We start from the raw sequence: 18,428 nt of genomic DNA on the forward strand, positions 1-18,428 counted from the left end.
TTTAACTTCACATTCTCTTGAAAAAAAAAGTCACTGTTTTAAGTCTCTTTCCAAAAGTCTCTGTTTTGAGAGTGTCAGAGGGTATCTTTAGCACGCAAATCTTGCCGATGCCTTGTGAGTGAAGATCCTGCTGTTTTAGCTCTTTCTCTGCCATTCACTTGCTTGGTGACAAGGGACAAGTTGATCTTCCCTTCTCTGAGACAACACATATCTCACCAGGCTTTTTTAAGGCATAATGCATTGCTTTGAGGCTCAATTTCAGGGACATCATTTGAATAATCTAATTTTACACTTAAAGCATTAATCAGAAGCATGTTATCTCTCCATGGGTGGTCCTTACTTGGAATATTTTGTTTACTGCAAGACACCCTGTTAAGATGGAAATGCTTCATAATGTTCCACTAAACCTCATTTCAGCCATAACAAAATTGGACAGACTGAAGTTTTTGGAAACTTTGAAAGACACTCAATTGTTTTCTAACTGTATGCACTTTTGAGGTTCAAGGCAAAGATTCCTAAAGACATTAATGACATTCCTCTGCAGTTTCCTTGTATTTTAAGGTGTTTATATGTGGAGTGCCATTACCATGATCCAGTTACAGACATCTGATTTCTGTTGTGCAGGTGTAAACACAAACTTTCCTGTAACTCTGACAACAAGGAAAATTGTGTTATTGCGAGTACGTGATTTTAGTCTTCTACTTTCTTTAGCCAGTGGAAGCTCTGCTGTTACACCTAAATTCCTAGCACACTGCTCTCAGGCTTTCCTTGTCCACTACATTTACTAGTCTGTTTGAAAGCCTAACTAGCAGCATTTTAATCAGCTAAATTGAACTCAACTCAACAGTTGTATTCAGTGTTCTGTTATTTGACCAAAAAACATCCCCAGCAGTTCTAAAATTGGATCTCCCACGAAGAGTTGTTAATATGCCCAAATGACAATGTGCAGGTGAAGTGACACTTCAGTATAGGGAGTCTCATTAATAGAATTCATGCCCACGTATGTGATGAGAAGATTGCGTTTGGCCCTAGTTACAAGAAAAGGTTGTATTTCAACCTGACTGTCCAAAAAACCAATTTATTCTCTTAAATTGATCTTTTCAATGTGAATAGTTTTTCAAAGTGTACATAGAAAAAACTTTAAATAACCTAACGACTAATTAAGTATGCATTTGTAATGATGCTACATAACAGCAAAGAATAATCACAGACACATAAAGAATTATCCCGTCCATCAATATATCAGATCACTGGAACGGATTTGTTCATCTTTACTGAAGGGGAAGAAAAAACCTCGGTCTTTCCCAGACTTTATCAGGTAAATGTTTTTGTCATCATACGTACAGAAAGTCGGAGTCTGGACTATTTTGTTCCAAGGCAAAAATCAAGTTTAGGAGTCTGAAGGAACCTGCAGGCAGGATGTGGGGCTGAAAATCTTCCTCTCTCTCAGTACTGTCCAGAAATAGCTCTGCACCTTTTAGTCTCAAAGAAAAAAGTTATGGTTTAGACATTACTAACATTTTATGCTTGCTGTGTACTGTAATAACCCAAGTTATCTGAACCTCCTGACTACTTCTGCATTTTTCTTGGTATGTAAGTCCAGCGGGTTAAATATCCAATGGGTGTTAGAGCAGAAATAGTGATGACGCTGAAGCTTAGTAAGATTTACTTTTATGTGGTTTTTGAAAACATTTGATGATTTTTGCTCACTCTCTGTTTTTCTCTTTCAGGAACCCTGATGGAGATGTCAGCCCATGGTGCTACATTGCAGAGCATGAGGATGGAATATATTGGAAATACTGTGAGATTCCATCCTGCCGAAGTAAGAGCACCATGCAGTATTTTTAGTCCTGCATCTCTGTTGAACAGAGGTTGGCAGTTATACAACAGTGGGTAGTGATTTTCAAACAGAAACTAGTAAAAGGCCAATCAGCTTATTTTCATTTGCAGACTAAGCAGTATTCTAAATGGGTCTCTAGAGTTAATGACAAGCTTACTGAATCATTCCTCCATTGCTATCCTTTTCATCTCATCTCAGAATACTCAATTATATTATTTATGAATAATACCAGACAGAGAATCACTCAAAACTTAGGAAGTACTGCTAGTTTTTTCAATCCGTAGAAATATGTCATTCATTTATTAAAATCTAGAGGACAAAAATGAATGGGAGATTTTATTTTTTTTTACAAGATACCTATGTGACAGTCATTTCAGTTAGCTTGGAAAATAGATGCCATTAGTTTAATATGTACAACACATCATACACAGAAATGCTTGGAAGAAATACGGTGTGAGAGGACATAGGGGAAAGGTGGCTGTTTCTTTGGTATATGGGCAAGAATTCTGTTCCTTGCAGGTACATATATTTGGCATTGCTGTGAAACCACAAACTGGACTTTGTTCGATTTTTTTCTTAACCGATAACTCACAAGCTATTCACCTGAAGCTTCCTTCCAGCATTTAATACTTCTAATGTTTTGTATTATTTACCTTATCCAAAACATGGAGGTTTTGTCATGATGGGTGCCAGTATGTCCCAACAATTTTTGTTCCTGAGTGCTCCCAAGAATTACATTCTTTAAAATATGCCTAAATATCAAAAAGATATTCCAGCTTTGCATGTTAACAAGCAACCCTAACTACATCTTTTATGAAGTCTAATCATTAATGCCTTTAATTGCTTTCCTAACTTCTGTGCAAGTACTCTCTGTTTCTTAAGGGTAACTTATTGTGCATACTGTTAAGCATCAGAGCAGTTGTCCTTATGCAGCATACTTCCGATGGGAAGAAGTACCTTTCTTACTTGAAGCTTAGAAAAGCAAACAAAGAAAAATAGATCTAAAGTGGTTTTTTACTTTGTCCACAGTTTTCCTTTTTTATGAATGTGAGCAAGTGATTCACATCTTCAAGCTAGGCAAACAAACACATTAAGTGTGGCCTTAAGTAGGGTGACTTTTACGTAGACTTAAATACAGATTAAGGAGTCTAATTTAAAGAACACAAAATCATTCGGCATGCCGATACTTACTGTTCAGAGGACATCTTACTCTTATTTTTCTAATATACCAGGTCCTATTTAGGAAACATGACCCTCCTAATTAAGAAATTTATCTTGGTCTAAAATGAAAGATTTTGCATTTTCTTTAAAGACCACAGATGTTAACAAATTCTCTGGATATGGCACCAGTAAAAAAGCTGGAAGGCAAATTCTCTCCACTCCATTTGTTCTACACAAAGGATCCTTTTAAAACCAGCCTCACTCATTTTCTCTGTGGTGGGGAGCAGAAGATTTAAGCTTGGACACTTACTTGCACAGATAATCCAGACTTACATTTACAAAATGTCCTTTTGACCAGTAGCAGCTGCTTCAAGCATTGCACTGAAACTGGATACTAGAAAAAGGAATTGCAGCAATTTAGAACAAACTGTACATTGCAAGCCCATCCAAGTCTTAATACAAACCTCATGGTTTATGAAGCTGTGTAAGTGAAAAAACCTTTTATTCTTTACCAGATTTTCTGTTTGCAGTAAGCATGATGCTAAATCATAGGACTATCAAAACCAACTTGTGAAGTGCATAATAAAAAACCAAGTTTTGTGATGGAACACAAAAGCAATTGTGTAAAAATACCCTATTTGAAGTTTTTCGAGAAGTAAAAAAATCGTTTTATATAAGCTTCTTTTCCATAATTATATTTACTACTAGAAAAGACAAGTATCTGGAGCATAATTTACCTATAAACTATACCCACATAATATCACTACAATGCCAACAGCGTGAACTGTCTTGATTGCCTGGAGAGATTTGCATGCAACGATGCACTGTAACAATAATTAAGAACCTACAGTTAAGAATTTTTCATTATGATGATTTCACATGATTATATCATGTGTCTTGATCACTAATATTTATATGTAACACTGAATGTTTCATTCAGAAATGTGTTCTGGCACTCTGCATGTGTAAACATGCTATACAGAGTTCAGCAGTGTTTGATGAGCATGGGTGGGCATAATCACAGAAGACAGTGGTAGCTACGCTGGTCGGAGCTTAGTCCTTCCTTTTCTTCCTCTCCTCTTGGTGGCTTGTCTGCTAAGCAGACTGGAGTGGACACAAACAAAATAGAAGGCAAGGCAGCACTGAGTCCTGAGAGAACACGTGCATCTCGCACAGAGAGTTCATAACTGAATGCTTTAGATGGTTTGTTTGCAATGTTGCAGCTATTCCTGACTTTTTTGGGCTCTTTGTTAATGCGGTTAGATTGAAATTCAAAGGAAATAACAACTTACGTTCCCAGAAGGTGAAAGAAAGTAAGGCTTGCTGTCCCACGTAATTGCATCTCCATGTTTCTGGCCCGCGTGAGTCTTTTAACATAAACAGATTTCATTACTGCTATCGTATTTCCTGTGTGCATGTAGGTCATGTAAAAATTTTGACTGAAGTATTGATGAAGTGTTAAATGGCAGAGCAAGGTAAGTCATACAGAGCTGTATCAATCACTTGCTAAGACTGACCTGTCTGCATTTTAACGCAAGAACAAAGAGAGTAGCTTGTGCAATTTGAGGTGGTGCATGCTACCATTGCAAAAAGCTAGGAGGCTCTTGAAGCCTCAATGAGCATAGCTGGCATGTGGTTTTGAGCTTAAAAGGATGAATTCCGTGTTTTAATACATGTTCCTTAACATGTAATATGCAGAAGCTCTGGTGTTTGCCAGGACCTCATCATGTCGGATGCTGCTTAAAAAGAAAAATAGCATGCTTGCCCAAAAGAGGTGACCTTATAAGCACAGGAGAACAAATAGATACAAATGGGTGAAGACTGTAACAGTAAGACATCACTGATGAGCGCGAACAGTAACTGCAGAACATCTACTGCCTCATTTCCGCAGTGCTTCCGTAGTAGGCTGAACATTAAGAGCAAATTAGGGCAAAAGATTATGTTGGAAATTGTTAAAGGTCAGAGTAACTAAACAGTCACTGCCTGTCTAGGGAATACTTTTGTTTGTTCATTGCTTCATATATATATATGTACAGATATATATATAGTTTTATACATGCACACAGGGTTGTAGGATACCCTGTGTCGGAAGGGACCTCAGGCCGCCATCCCGCCCAGCCCCCTGCACGAGGCAGGGCCACCTCCGGGGTCAGCCCCCATTGCGCCGTTTGCCGACCAGGTTTCTCCGGCCCCAGGGACGCAGCGCGTTCCTCACTGGGCCCCCGCTCCCCGCTGGCTGCCCGCGCGGTGGAAAGATGTTCCTTGTATCCCGCCGGAGCATGGCGTGTTCCAGCCCGAGCCCCTCGCCTCTTGCCCAGGGCGCGTGGCCGTGAGGGCGCTGGCTCCATGCGGTGCCGGGCTCCATGCGGTGCTGGCTCCGTGCGGTGCCGGGCTCCGTGCGGTGCTGGCTCCATGCGGTGCTGGCTCCATGCGGTGCTGGGCTCCATGCGGTGCCGGGCTCCATGCGGTGCTGGCTCCATGCGGTGCTGGGCTCCATGCGGTGCCGGGCTCCATGCGGTGCTGGCTCCATGCGGTGCTGGCTCCATGCGGTGCCGGGCTCCATGCGGTGCTGGGCTCCATGCGGTGCTGGCTCCATGCGGTGCCGGGCTCCATGTGGTGCTGGCTCCATGTGGTGCTGGCTCCATGCGGTGCCGGGCTCCATGCGGTGCTGGCTCCATGTGGTGCCGGGCTCCATGCGGTGCCGGGCTCCATGTGGTGCTGGCTCCGTGCGGTGCCGGGCTCCATGCGGTGCTGGCTCCATGCGGTGCCGGGCTCCATGCGGCTATTGCAGCGCTGCTCGGGGGAGCCCTGATGCCTCGTCTGCTGCAGGCTGAGCGAGCCCCAGCCCTCGGCTGCTTCTCCCCAGGGGCTGGGGGGCTCCAGCCCTCTGGGCATCTTGGCGCTCTGCTGAACTCGCCCCCGTCAGTCAGTGTCTTGTTCTGGGGGCCCCAAAGCTGGACGTAGGAGTCTTGATGTGGTCCTGACAGGGACGGGCTGGAACCATCACTCCCCTTGCTGTCTTGCTGTGCCCAGCTTAGTGCAGACCTGCGGGCGCCTTTGCTGCACAGCACGCTCCTGCCTCACATCCAGCTCCTGCCTCACATCCAGCTCTGTCTGTCGGGACCTCCGGGGCCTTTTTGCAGAGCTGCTCTGCACGCGTGAACATACTGTCTTGGCTTGGGGACATGGTCAGTGGCTCCCTATGCATGCATCCTGATTCGGTTTAATATGGTGTGAATGAGGAGTGTATTGCTCTAATACACTAAAAGTGGTGTTGAAGAGGCAGTAATTAGTGACCACTGTGGATCTGATAGCAGAACAGCGTTTGCCACTTAGAGCTTCTCCAACTCTCCTCTCTGCTGTTAAGCTTATACTACGTCCTCTGGTTACGCTGCAGTAGCCACTCGGTGGTGCCCCAGGCTCAGAGCCAGCCCGTCAGTAGCCGTAGGAAGAACCGGTGTGTCAAAATCATATGCGCATACAGGGGAGTCATTTTTTTGTCTGTGTTGTCCCAGTTCGGAAGAATATTTAATCATATATTTGATGTGGGACTACTAAAGTGCTTTTAGCTGAGCGTATATCCCTGGGCTCGTGTAGTTTGTTGATTTGGTATCCTGGGCACTGGCATGGAAATTACTGTGTGCTGTTGGGCTATATCAATGCTTCCCCTGCTTATTCCCAATCGCATGACACTAATTTTGTTTGCTAGATACAAGAAAGTTAAAATACTGCTGGGACACCAAGGAGACTAATTAGCTTTAGGATTTACCCGAATGGTATGCCTGATTTAGTTACAAAATGTAAGAAATTTTCACATTACTCGGTCTGGTTTCTTAGCATGGAACATATTGAAGTATAATCCTCTGGAGACAAGGCTGAAGTGTCTCACCAATAGAGCTACTTTTTTTTAAAAAAAATTAAAATATAAAATATATGTTTTTAGGAAATCCCAGCTCTCCGAGGAAAATGAGCTAAGCTGGTTAACTAGGAAGCTTTTTCAGGGCAGTGAAATCCTTCATGCGCTGTGCAAAAAGCTGAGCTCCCTGCGAGTTCTGTGCTCAGCTGCGCTGCGCCAGGTGCGGCTGCGGATGGGGATTTCCAGAGGTATGCTAAATCAGGCTGCAACTTGACGTCTCAGTACTTATATTCAGGTTGCTGCAGGGCACATCAAAGCCATAACTCTGTGCAAGCGTTTATAATTGAAATTGTATGATTCTTAGAAAACCAAAGTATTTTATGAAGAGAATTTCAAGCAACATTATCTAGTTATTAAAGAAATATACATACTTGAATTATCTTCCCAACTTCATTAATTCTTCTTTATAATACTGTGATCATCCTCCTTAAGAGTATAATCATGTACACACTAGTATATTTGCTGGTCGCTAACAGATGGGTTAACCTCGTTCTTCAAAGTAAGGAGGCTGCCATGGGCAACGTAGCCTGGGAGCTGGTTCTCAGACAGACCTGTTGACTGTTCCAGGTGTCAGGATGATCTATTTAATGGTGAGCTGACATCAGTTTACAAGCTCCTTATCTAATATTCCAGAAGAATAGGGATGAGACCATCTTTGTTAGAATTAGACAAACAAGTTCTGAAATCAGGGCATTATTTCAATGGCTGCTGCACATGGACATGTATAAGAAATCCCAGAAATGGGCCTTCCAGAACCCAGAGCTGTGGAGGTTAGGTGGGCAAAAAAATAATCATTGTCAGCCTGGCACGGGGAGAAAAATCATCTGACCACAAGAGCTGGTAATAGATTTAATTCCAAGTATGTGAGCAGATATGACAAGTAGGCGAGGGATAATTTTATGCCATTCCACAGCACTGTATTGTACCCCACATCCTCTTTCTAGTAGTCATGGGTAAATTCCAGTGCTTTGATGAAAAGTGCAAAACCAAACCAAAACAAAAACAGAGGACAAATTATGCACTGAAGGGGGAAAACTTTTTCTGACCTCCCACAGTGACCAAGGCGCCTTGAAACATTATATTAATACAGTATAAATAGGTGTTCCTTTACAACAGAAATATTGCTCATTTTGAGTCTTTTTGTACGTACCATAAAATATGATACTTTGAATTCATATTGGAATTTTAAGTTTTAAGTATTAGGAAATTCCCCTATATAAGTATATAGTCCCTCCCATAAAACTTTCCACACATCATCCTGAAAGAGTTCCCGTTCCTTTCCTCAAATATCTTGTTTAGAAAACTTCCAGAATGGTTTGAAGGTCAGACGGAAATCACATTGTTTAATTAACATGGTTAGAATATGTACAATCATAGTCAAAAAAAGGCCACAAAACCTCTGAACCCAGTTAATGCCTTTTTTTTTTTTTTTTTCATTGTCTCTATTAGGAGAAATGAACCAAGTATTTATCTTGTCTGTGTTACTGCAGCTTACAGAAACCAACTACAGGGTATTGCAGGTATATTGCTAAGAAGTTACGATTTCACAACCTGTCATTTATCCCTGGGCATGTTTGGAAAATTATTGACAAGGATCTAGCATAGAGTAACATCTCCCATGCTGCGAAATCAAGGCAAGAGCACGTAGAGAGCTGCTTAGGAACCAGGTGGTGCGTGAAGTGGTCTGTGTCCTGGGTGTCTCGGGCACACCTTTAGAGTGACTCTTGTCTGTTACTCCTGCCAGTGCCGGGGAATCTGGGCTGTTACAAGGACCACGGGGAGCCACCACCTTTGACTGGCACCAGCGAGACCTCCAATAAACTTACTATCCAAACGTGCATCAGTTCCTGCCGAAGTCAACAGTTTAAGGTGATTTCTTTGACGTACATTTACAAAACGTTTTCAAGGACAGATGATGGCAATATGCCTGTAGCACACTCCTGTATTTCTGCCCCCTGCCCCTGTTTTATTTTCCTTTAGGAGTTCTAAGGTCTCACTCGTGCTCCGGGGCAGCTAGCCTTCTCTCTGCATCCAGAGCAATCGGGACAAACGACTAATGCCGGGATGCCAGGAGACAGTATGCTTGCTTGCCACAGCTATGAGTGCTAGGCGCCCTGATGGCCCTCCATCCCATCTTTCTCGCTAGTCTTAAGTAGCATCCTGACAGCTCAAACAAAAATAGTTTGTGGTGGGCCCTGTGACCTCTGACTAATCACACTTCTCCAAAACACACATATTCTGCTGCCAGCTTTCTTATTCATAAAACCTCCTGCTGTCACTTGTTTAAATATTATCCCTCCTTTCCTTATGCATCTTTGTTGTCAAAGTTTGCAGGCATGGAATCAGGTTATGCTTGTTTCTGTGGAAATAATCCTGACTACTGGAGATATGGGGAGGCAGCCAGTACGGAATGCAACAGTGTTTGCTTTGGAGACCATACTCAGCCTTGCGGTGGGGATGGCAGAGTCATTCTTTTTGACAGTAAGTATTGAAACAGGCTCAGTTTTTCCCAAAGGAGGGGCCTCAAATGTTCAACAAATTAGGGAAAAGGGTTTAAATGCAATGAGAACTGTTGCACGCGAAACAGCAAAACACCTAAATTCTGTATAAAATCAAGCTGCTTTCCATTTCTGCGTAAAATTCACATCCACTAATGACGTGAAATAGCTCTTCCGAGAAATGATGCCTGCTCAGGCAACTGACTCATGCTCCGAGGATTGTCTTTTACTTCCCCACTGACTTGGCCATCACAGACAGCATGTCACAGAAAGACGCCTTCAGAACTGACCTTACCAGAGAGTAGATATGTGATTAGATGAGGCACCTCAAATAAAATTTCAGTCTACACCATCTTGGTTTTTTTAATTAAACCAGACAAGGCTCGCTATAACCCAGTTAATGCATCACAAAGCAGCGTAGTAGAATGAGGTTGCTATTATGACCATTAATTATTTCATAACTTCTTACCCATAGAAATCCTGCTTTCTGCTCTTCTGTCCAGTGTACCTACCAGTGCCAGCTGCGTAACTTCAGAGATTGAAGCTGTGAGAACCCAGTTCTCTGGCTGCAGTACAGGCTCCCAGTATAGCTGGGAGTACTGGGAGAGTTCACAGTAGGCACTGATATATCGTTGCTTCTCAGATCTCAGCTGCCTCTGATGTAGAAGCTACCTTTTAAGTCAAGTTCTAAACTTTCTGGAACTCAAAGTGGCATCGTTCTCCACTTTCTGAACATGCAACCAAACTTCCCTTCTCCTTACTCTTAAAACTGTGGTTCCCAGCTCATGAGACAGAAAGACATTTCAGCCGAGACAGGAATTAGTCACTCTGCTCACTCCCAGATTCTCCCCAAGATACGAAAAGAAGCACCAGAGTTGCACGTTGCTTTCCAACGCTGAGATAACACATAGCGTCACACTGCAGCATCCGCTGTTCCCTCTTGCTCTTGGTCTCCTAAATCCATGATGGGTAAAGGCTCCCTCGTAGCTTTCCTTTTCTGGAATGACCGAGGGCTCAGCACGATGTTACCCTGAGGACCTGCACTGTCTTTTGTGGTAAACAGCTATGGCCAGGTAAGAGAAGTCATTCTAGTAACTGCCATCCTAGTAACTCTTCTGCTGATGAGCAACACCTGCTCATCTCATTCCTTTTTTCCAGATTATGTCATATGGCCAGAACCTTCACCCGATCCCCGTGCACACACACACCCTCCATTAAGCTGGCGTGTTTTGAGTGCTGCTGTCGTGGGCTAAAGCTATAACACTCAGGCCCACAACACGGAACTCTGCCAGCGCTAGAAGGAAATGAGAGAGGGAAAGCATTCCCATTCCATATGGGGCGATGCTGTACTTTTGTTAGGCATCTGCGGAGCACTAGTCATTGGCATTCTTAGTTAATATTGCCGGTTTGAAGAACATCATGTGACTCGGTAATTACAAACAGCACGGCCAAATGTAACAATACCTGTGAGCCATTTGCAAAGAGGAGGTTTGATATCTGTGACGAGTTTCAGTTCTATCAAGGCAATCTATTGAAACAATTCTATCTATTCTGTTCAATCAGCGGCTCTGGTTCGCCTGGAGCCAAACACAAACCCCTCTGTGGACCTTAGTACCTCTGTGTGGTCTGTCACATTCTTTCTGTTCTTTCATATCCTTTCAGTTCCTCTGTAAGGTCTTTCATAGCATGGCACTGAAGTGTGAGGTTTGCTCAGGCCATGATCAGGCCTTGCTCCAGAGAAAGAGAGAAATGCTTTCACGTGATTTTTCTGGCAGACATATGCTACTTCTTGTTCTTGTTCCCCCAGCTCCCTTTTAATTTGTATTTATTAAAGCCCTTTCTCAGAGGCCTGTGAAAACTGAGACGCTTCAAAACACTTAGCTTCCTTTATTTCCATTCTCACAGGCTTCTGTTACAGGGCTTTAATTAAGCTTTCAGAGAAAATAATTCTACTTCGATTCTTCAGTCCTTCAGCCTATGATATGAGGGAGCAGTAACTCTGATCCAAACAGTTTTGCCGTTAAATAAGTTATTGTGTAATACATATATAATACCGTGTATATAGGGGATATATATAAAGACATATACATGCATATATACCTGTATACAATACATTTTTTAAATTACATATGTGTACATATAGATCATATATATATATGCATCAAGTCAGTTGACTGGCATTTGAGTTTCTCTCTGGATTCATTGGTAAATAAGTTTGCACTGGGAATCTGGGTAGGTGTCAAGGAATATAAGGATTTCCTGGGCATGTGCTTGTTTTGAGTATAAAAGGTAGCAAGAAACCTGAAAGGTTTTCTTTTGACTTTGTAACGGGATCTTTTTCAAGTGACTTAGCGAAAGGTAAGGTCAAACATTAACTGGACAAGATCAAAAGACAGGACGCTTAAAAAGCTCGTATCAGTGGCCCCAGAGGTGATCAAGGGATTACAGCGTCACTCATACAGGGGGAGGCTGAGAGATCCTGGGTCGTTCAGCCTTGAGAAAAGGAGGCTCAGGGGGGATCTTTTCATGTTGTATAAATAACTGATGGGAGGGTGTGAGGAGGAAGCCAGACTCTCCTCATTGTCACCTCGTGAACAGACAAGAGGCAACAGGCACAAATGGAAATGCAGGAAAATCCGTGTAAACCTAAGGAAGAAGTTATTTTATGGTGAGGGTGACACTGGAACAGGTTGCCTGGAGAGGTTGTGGAGGCTGAAGACACAACTAGACAACGTCTCCTGCTTGGAGCAGAGGGGTTGGGCTGCGCAATGTCCCGGGGTGCCTTCCACCTCAGCTGCGCTGTGAGGATTTGGTTTTTCAGTTTGGCAGTGTTGTGAAGGGATTTCAGGAATTCAGCAGTGGGACTTACAGTCACTAATGCACCTGCCTGCCCGGCAGGGATCGAATCCAAGTCCCGAAATCAGTGATGTAGCTTTTGTCCTGTGCCTGCAAGGATGCGGGAAGGGGTACGTGCTTGCATACAAAGAGAAAGGAGAGTTGCAGTGTTCAGTATTGATACGTAGGTCTCAGAGTAATGAGACAGAATGTGTCCCCAACAAATGCAATATGGTAGCCATGCCCCCGGTGCTGTGGGAGGTAAGGAATACTGGTGTGAGAGCTGGTGCATCCTGCCGGGGTAGGAAGGCTGCACCTTCCAGTCACGTTTGGGTATTAGAATCTACAGAGTGCTGAAGCTGTGCATAATGAACATATAATCTCTTCCCCTCACTTCCATTTTTCTTGTTCTCTTCTTTTCACAGCCCTTATTGGTGCCTGTGGAGGGAATTACACTTCTGCCACAGCTGTGATCTATTCCCCAGATTTTCCTGACACATACGGCACAGGCAAAGTCTGTTACTGGACGATACAAGTTCCAGGAGCATCTCAAATCCACTTCAGCTTTGCCCTTTTTGAAATCAAAGATGCCACAGATATGGTGGAATTGCTGGACGGCTATACCTATCATGTTCTAGCCCGTTTTAACGGCAAGAACCGGCCTCCCCACACCTTTAACATCTCTTTGGATTTTGTCATTTTGTACTTTTTCTCAGATGAAGTCAATCAAGCCCAGGGATTTGCTATCAGATACAGAGGTAAGAGGCTAATGTTACTGTTTCTACCTTTCAGTGAGCCATTAAAGCATTTAATTCACAGAGTTGTCTGAAGTGGCAGAAAAAGGGCAAATATTTTAACTCTTGTGTTTACAGGTGTTTCATCTATCTTGTTGCCACTGCTCAGTGGGTAAAAGCTTCATTAAAATTTCTCTAAATTTGGAACATTCTAGTCAACTGTTGTAAATAGCAGAATTAAAATTTTCAAAAATTCAATCCTATACATACCTGCCTGTCAAAACAGATTGGAAAATGACAAAGCTGAAACAAAACAAAAAAACCCAGGAGCCCATCTGCATCTTGGTTCATCTTGGCTCTTTCCAACAGTCTGTTCCACTCAGATTGAAAGTCATCAGGAGAAAACATTTTATTCCTTGAGTTGTACCTGCTGTTATGGTGAACAATTAGCTTCCAGAAAAATTCTGAGAACCCCAGCTTGGTCAAGTACAGCCTTGTTCTTGCATCAGACATACTTTGATTATTTGAGTTCTGTAAGTAAACCGGAGCGCAGCACATGCCTGTTCACAAGCGCAAAGAAAAGTCGTCACAGCTGTTAAGAAATCGTTATTGTAATTGTACTCTTGTGTTTTCAGCTGTGAAGGACAACGTGCATCAAAACAAGATTCCAGTGAATCAGAGCCTTTCAGAGAAGATAAATGAACAAGCAAATCTCAGCATCAATGCAGCCCGGTCATCAAAGATACTCTATGTCATCACAACCAGCCCAAGTCACCCTAGTAGCTCCATGCCTGGTAATGTTACAAGAAAATGTGGAAACAGAAAAACATTTTGCCCAGGCACAAGTAGAGCCACTCTTTCCTTTGCCTTCTCCTCCACATTATCTGATCCACTGTGCCTCTTACTAATAAATTAATTTTCATTTAGTCTAATTGCCACTAACTGCTGCTCTCATTACTTTTCAAAACTCACTCCTGAGCATAAATCAGTTGGAAATAGCATGGAGGTGGTGAATCCTTGAGAATGAAAGCACGTAAGAGTAAGATGTGAGTCGGAGCAGCCTTCTTACTAGCACCAGCTTCGAGGACCGGTGCGTACCTTAGAGGTGGCAAAGGGTGCTGAAAAAAGAGCAAGCTTTGGTAGAGTCTGGGATGGCCTGCATGCTGGATGTCTCCCAGTTACCCCAGTACACAAAAGCTACAGCAGTCATACAGAGAGGGCTATAGGAGGATGAAGTAAGTTAATGGGGGAGATGCAGCTGAGAACTGTCTTGTGTCTAGAACTCGCCTTCAAGACATCACTTCATTCAGGAAATTGTTGAGTTGTAGATAAGTGGAGGCTGGAAATGGATTCGTGGTGAATACCACCGTTGGTCTTTCCTGTCTATAAACTACCCTGGGCACCTGCTGTTACGTGTTGCTGAAGCTGGGCCTTGCTCACACTAAGGACCCTCATGGCTGTGTAGTCCTGCAGCTGTCTGCATCCCCGACCTGAAGTGTAAGACCACGCGGGCACGTGAGCCCCGTCTGCCCTCAGCAGTCAGGCTGCAGCACTGCCCAGGGCTGGGGCAGGTGCGCTGGTGCTGGGCCCTGACGTACTGCAGCTGCGCTTCAGCTGCCTGGTGTTAAACTGGCTTGGGTACACCGGCCGGAGGTGAAGCTGCACCCTTGGGTTTTGTGTGGTTGTGAAAATACTACTAAAATCGTCATGAACTGTCAGTGTCTTGAGGAGGGGGCACCGGGTAGGAGGGAACTTAGGCTTCCTTTTGTTCCTCCTTTGAGCTTCAGGACTTGAGAGTGATGGCCTTTCTTCAGTTGTTTATAATAATTCAAGGTCCTTGCAAGGCAGTTCAGTTAGATTTAGTTTAGCTAAATACGTTAGAGTTACATTCGAGTGCCATCCTTTTCCCACCTCAACATTCTGTAGCCTCCCACAGCAAGATTATTCAAGTCCAAATTAAAAGATGATTTAATTATTTAGAAATCTGCTCCTTTTGAGCCCCTATCTCTTAAATTGTTCAAATGTCACAATCTACCAAGCTGTTCTTTAAGTCTTGCCTCTTTGACTTAAAAGAGCCAAACCAGAACGAAATTGAAATGTAACCTACAATGACCAAGAGCCTTCAGTGTAAGGTGATAAAATAACAGACCACAAACACTGATCACCTGTCTCAGCAGACTCTAGAAAGGGAAAATAAACTCCATTAGTGATTACTTATGTAATTACTGATACAAAACTAGTCCATCTCCTTGGAAATACAGAGTTACTACTGGTAGCATATATTCTAGTATGTTGTTTAATCTGCTTTTAAATTTTCCTCTGAGTGACTTTTGATTCCTTTCCTGGATACTAGTTAGATAATTTTACTGGCATATGCTTTGGACTTTCCCAGCTCTCAATTTTATAGGGAACATTCCTGCATGGGAAAAAAACGGTTCTGACTGAGAGTTACATGTTCCTACCAGTCTTTGCAGAAGATACTGTTTTAAGGTTTAAGGCATCTTCAAATTAGTTTTGAATAAAGCATCAGAATGTTATGTGTTTCTTCTGTGCAATATTCTTACTTTCTCCTCCCCTCTCCGTCCTCTTCTCTCTTACAGAGTGGACAATATATAGTCTCACAGCACTGCTCATCCTAAGTGTTACAGCCATAACAGCAAAGATATTTCTCCACATTACCATGAGGTGAGTATGGAGCAAAACTGTCCCTGGAGAACTGACATCTCAGCTCTGCACCAAACCTGGTACACTTCTGCCTTCTGATACTGTCAGACTGGCCATATGCAAATCCTCATAAAAGATACAAATATGTAATAAGCACATTTTTTAACTTCCCAGTCTGTTACAGTAACATTTACTGCTAGAATATCTCTTTTGGTCTTGTTTTGACAAGATTTGTGTATAAGGAATAAAAAGGTTTCTTATACTGAGTGACATTACGTAACGAGGCAGATGTAATTAGACATTTGGCATTGGTGGGAAGGGGTCAGATTAAGATACTGCTTTGTGGGGAAAAAAAATTGAAACTTCATCCCAGATTGGGGGATTGGGGAAAAAAGTTAGATGTAGGCTAGATTCTTTTACTGAAATACTGAAAATGGTTCAAAAAAGAATCACAAAAATGAAAATCTGTATTATAGTGTGACTCTTACATGTTATAGGGTTTTTTGGCTATTGGAAACAACATAGTTTTGTTACTATATTTCTGTACACTTACAGCAAGTGATTTTTGTGTCCTCTAGATGGACACTCATTGAATGACATGATGGGGGATGCTGAATATTATATTTGCATATCACAAACAGGCTTAAATAGACAAGGAAATAAATTTATATTAACAACAATTAGTAACAGAATATGTACAGGCTTCTTAGCTCAACGTCACTGCTTTCATTAGGGTAGCAAGTGTTCTAGCAACAGAACGCCTGACTTTGCATTTGGTCAAGAAACAACCAACAAAATGCTCCAAAAACCTCCATAACTGCAGGAGGTGATGGAAAGAAAAGGTGTCACGGCTGCCATGGAAGCTGCTGGCATTACCAGTGTAGCAGTAACACAGACACACTGGTACCAGCAGCTTCCCAAGCACCTTAACACTTGCAGTGAATTAATGCTTGTTTCCTAGATCCCATCAGACACCATCTGCAACTGAAACAGAAGATTCCAGTGAGGTTACGACTGCTGGCGAGATCTGGAGTATATTTTACCAGCCATCCACATCGATATCCATCTTCAAGAAAAAGCTTCGAAGCCAACAAGATGATTGCAACCCGCTAGTGGGAAATTGAAGTGTCTTTGATTTTACAAGAATCAATCTCCTTAAAATCCAGGTGACTGGATTTTTTTTTCTCCCAATCTCATACTCGTTTTCAAAAAAGTCCATTTCCAAAGGCCTTCAAGTGACTTTACCTATCTGCTGTTCTCTTGGGTATAGTAGTGACAACAGATTTAATTGTGGCAATAACTTTGGAATATCTGGTGCTCATCAGATCTGTAGTGCTGTTAATAACTGCCTTTAAACCAATGCACTTAAGATATATGTAAAAACCTGTAAAGTTAAAAATCCCCTGTGCCCCTGCCAAAGGTAGTTGAATGAGTATCTGCAGGTTGAGGACTTTTCGTGTCCTTCTCCCTGCACCGCTGTGCTGTGCCAGGCGTCTGGAGCCCCTTTGGTCTCGGGGCTGAAGGCAGAGGTAGGTACAGATAACCCATCAGCTGCCACAGCAACCGGAGCTTATTGCCTTAATGTAAACATGTCTAAACGGTGCTGTACAATAACGTGGGAGTCAAAGACTTGGAGAAACCATCAGCCTGGTTGCCCAGTGCTCTGCTGTTTCTACATTTGCTGTTTCTACAAGCAGAGATGCACAAATAAAAATCAAATCAAATTCAGGACGCAAACACTCTGTGGAGTTCCAGCTGCAAAGGTGAGCTTTGATGGGGTAATGCTCACCAGGTAAAGGGCTGCTCAAGCAATGAAGACTTCTAAATGACTGTGTCTGACCCATAATTTGCTGAGGATTATGATAATTTTGTTCACAGAAAACCATCATGCTCCTGTCTGAAGTCCTGCATTTGTTCTGGGCATAAGCTTAGGGCTTCTTTAAGGATTATCCAAAGAAATTGTAAATCCACTGGATTTTTGAAAAGTGTGGCTAGCACAGATTCTTACTCTGAAGTTAAAGATACTGATCTGAGCAGCCTAAACTATTACAAAGTTGTAGCCTGCTATCAACAGCTCACCTATGCCAGGCTGTGCAGCTGGACAGGTACCCAGTTGCCTTGATGCTCAACTTCTGAGAAGGGAAAGTGTCGTCTTGCCTGCAAAATTAAAACGGAACTGCATTTTAAGATTAATGCCTTTACCTGTCAAAGAACTAGAACATCAGTGAGGATCTGATCTGTGAAATCGTTTCTCTTTGATTGTAACAGACAGCATTAACTGTTTTTTCTCTTTGGTAGCGTATCTGTTCACCCACAATGCTCAGACTCCTCATCCCACTACTGGGGACCCACAGTGAGTCTCTCAGTCTCAGCAAGTCCAGACCAGCAGATATTTGGGAAAGCAAGATATTTAGGAAAAACTGACAATACAGAAGTCAGATAAATTGACTGGAAAAGTTCTGTGAGTGAGCAGCTCCTCCAACTAAGCTAGAGGAAGTTCAGCGAGAGCCCTTACAGTACAGTAATTCTGGTTAAGACAAAAGGAATTAATATCAGTTTAAACATACACCAGTGTATACCAGGCCTGTGGTCAGAGAACAACCATTAAATGCACCTGCAAAAGTCAACTAAGAATAGTAAGAAAAGCGTCACTGAGTTTAAATTCATTGTAGCATCTGCCCTTCTGTTTTTAACATGTAACTCCATCCCCTTCATGAGGTCTATAGATTTACTTGAAAACACAGGGCATCTAAGAATTAAACAGTGAAATTTGTGCCTTA

At 42.6% G+C, this 18,428-nt stretch overlaps 1 protein-coding gene across 2 annotated transcripts in view; it reads left to right on the forward strand.

Moving 5' to 3' along the window:
• The window catches only part of KREMEN1 (kringle containing transmembrane protein 1), a 31,440-nt gene extending 13,012 nt beyond the window's left edge, over nt 1–18,428 (forward strand). For both annotated transcript variants that reach the window (XM_055700616.1, XM_027806009.2), the window contains exons 3-9: nt 1,731–1,822; nt 8,662–8,786; nt 9,245–9,398; nt 12,676–13,008; nt 13,620–13,778; nt 15,585–15,669; nt 16,610–18,428. In XM_055700616.1, coding sequence (XP_055556591.1) covers nt 1,731–1,822; nt 8,662–8,786; nt 9,245–9,398; nt 12,676–13,008; nt 13,620–13,778; nt 15,585–15,669; nt 16,610–16,772 — 1,111 coding nt within the window. In that variant the 3' untranslated portion in view covers nt 16,773–18,428. The remainder of the gene's footprint in view (nt 1–1,730; nt 1,823–8,661; nt 8,787–9,244; nt 9,399–12,675; nt 13,009–13,619; nt 13,779–15,584; nt 15,670–16,609) is intronic.

The sequence above is a fragment of the Falco cherrug genome, chromosome 1, assembly GCF_023634085.1.
Source record: "Falco cherrug isolate bFalChe1 chromosome 1, bFalChe1.pri, whole genome shotgun sequence".
NCBI lineage: Eukaryota > Metazoa > Chordata > Aves > Falconiformes > Falconidae > Falco > Falco cherrug.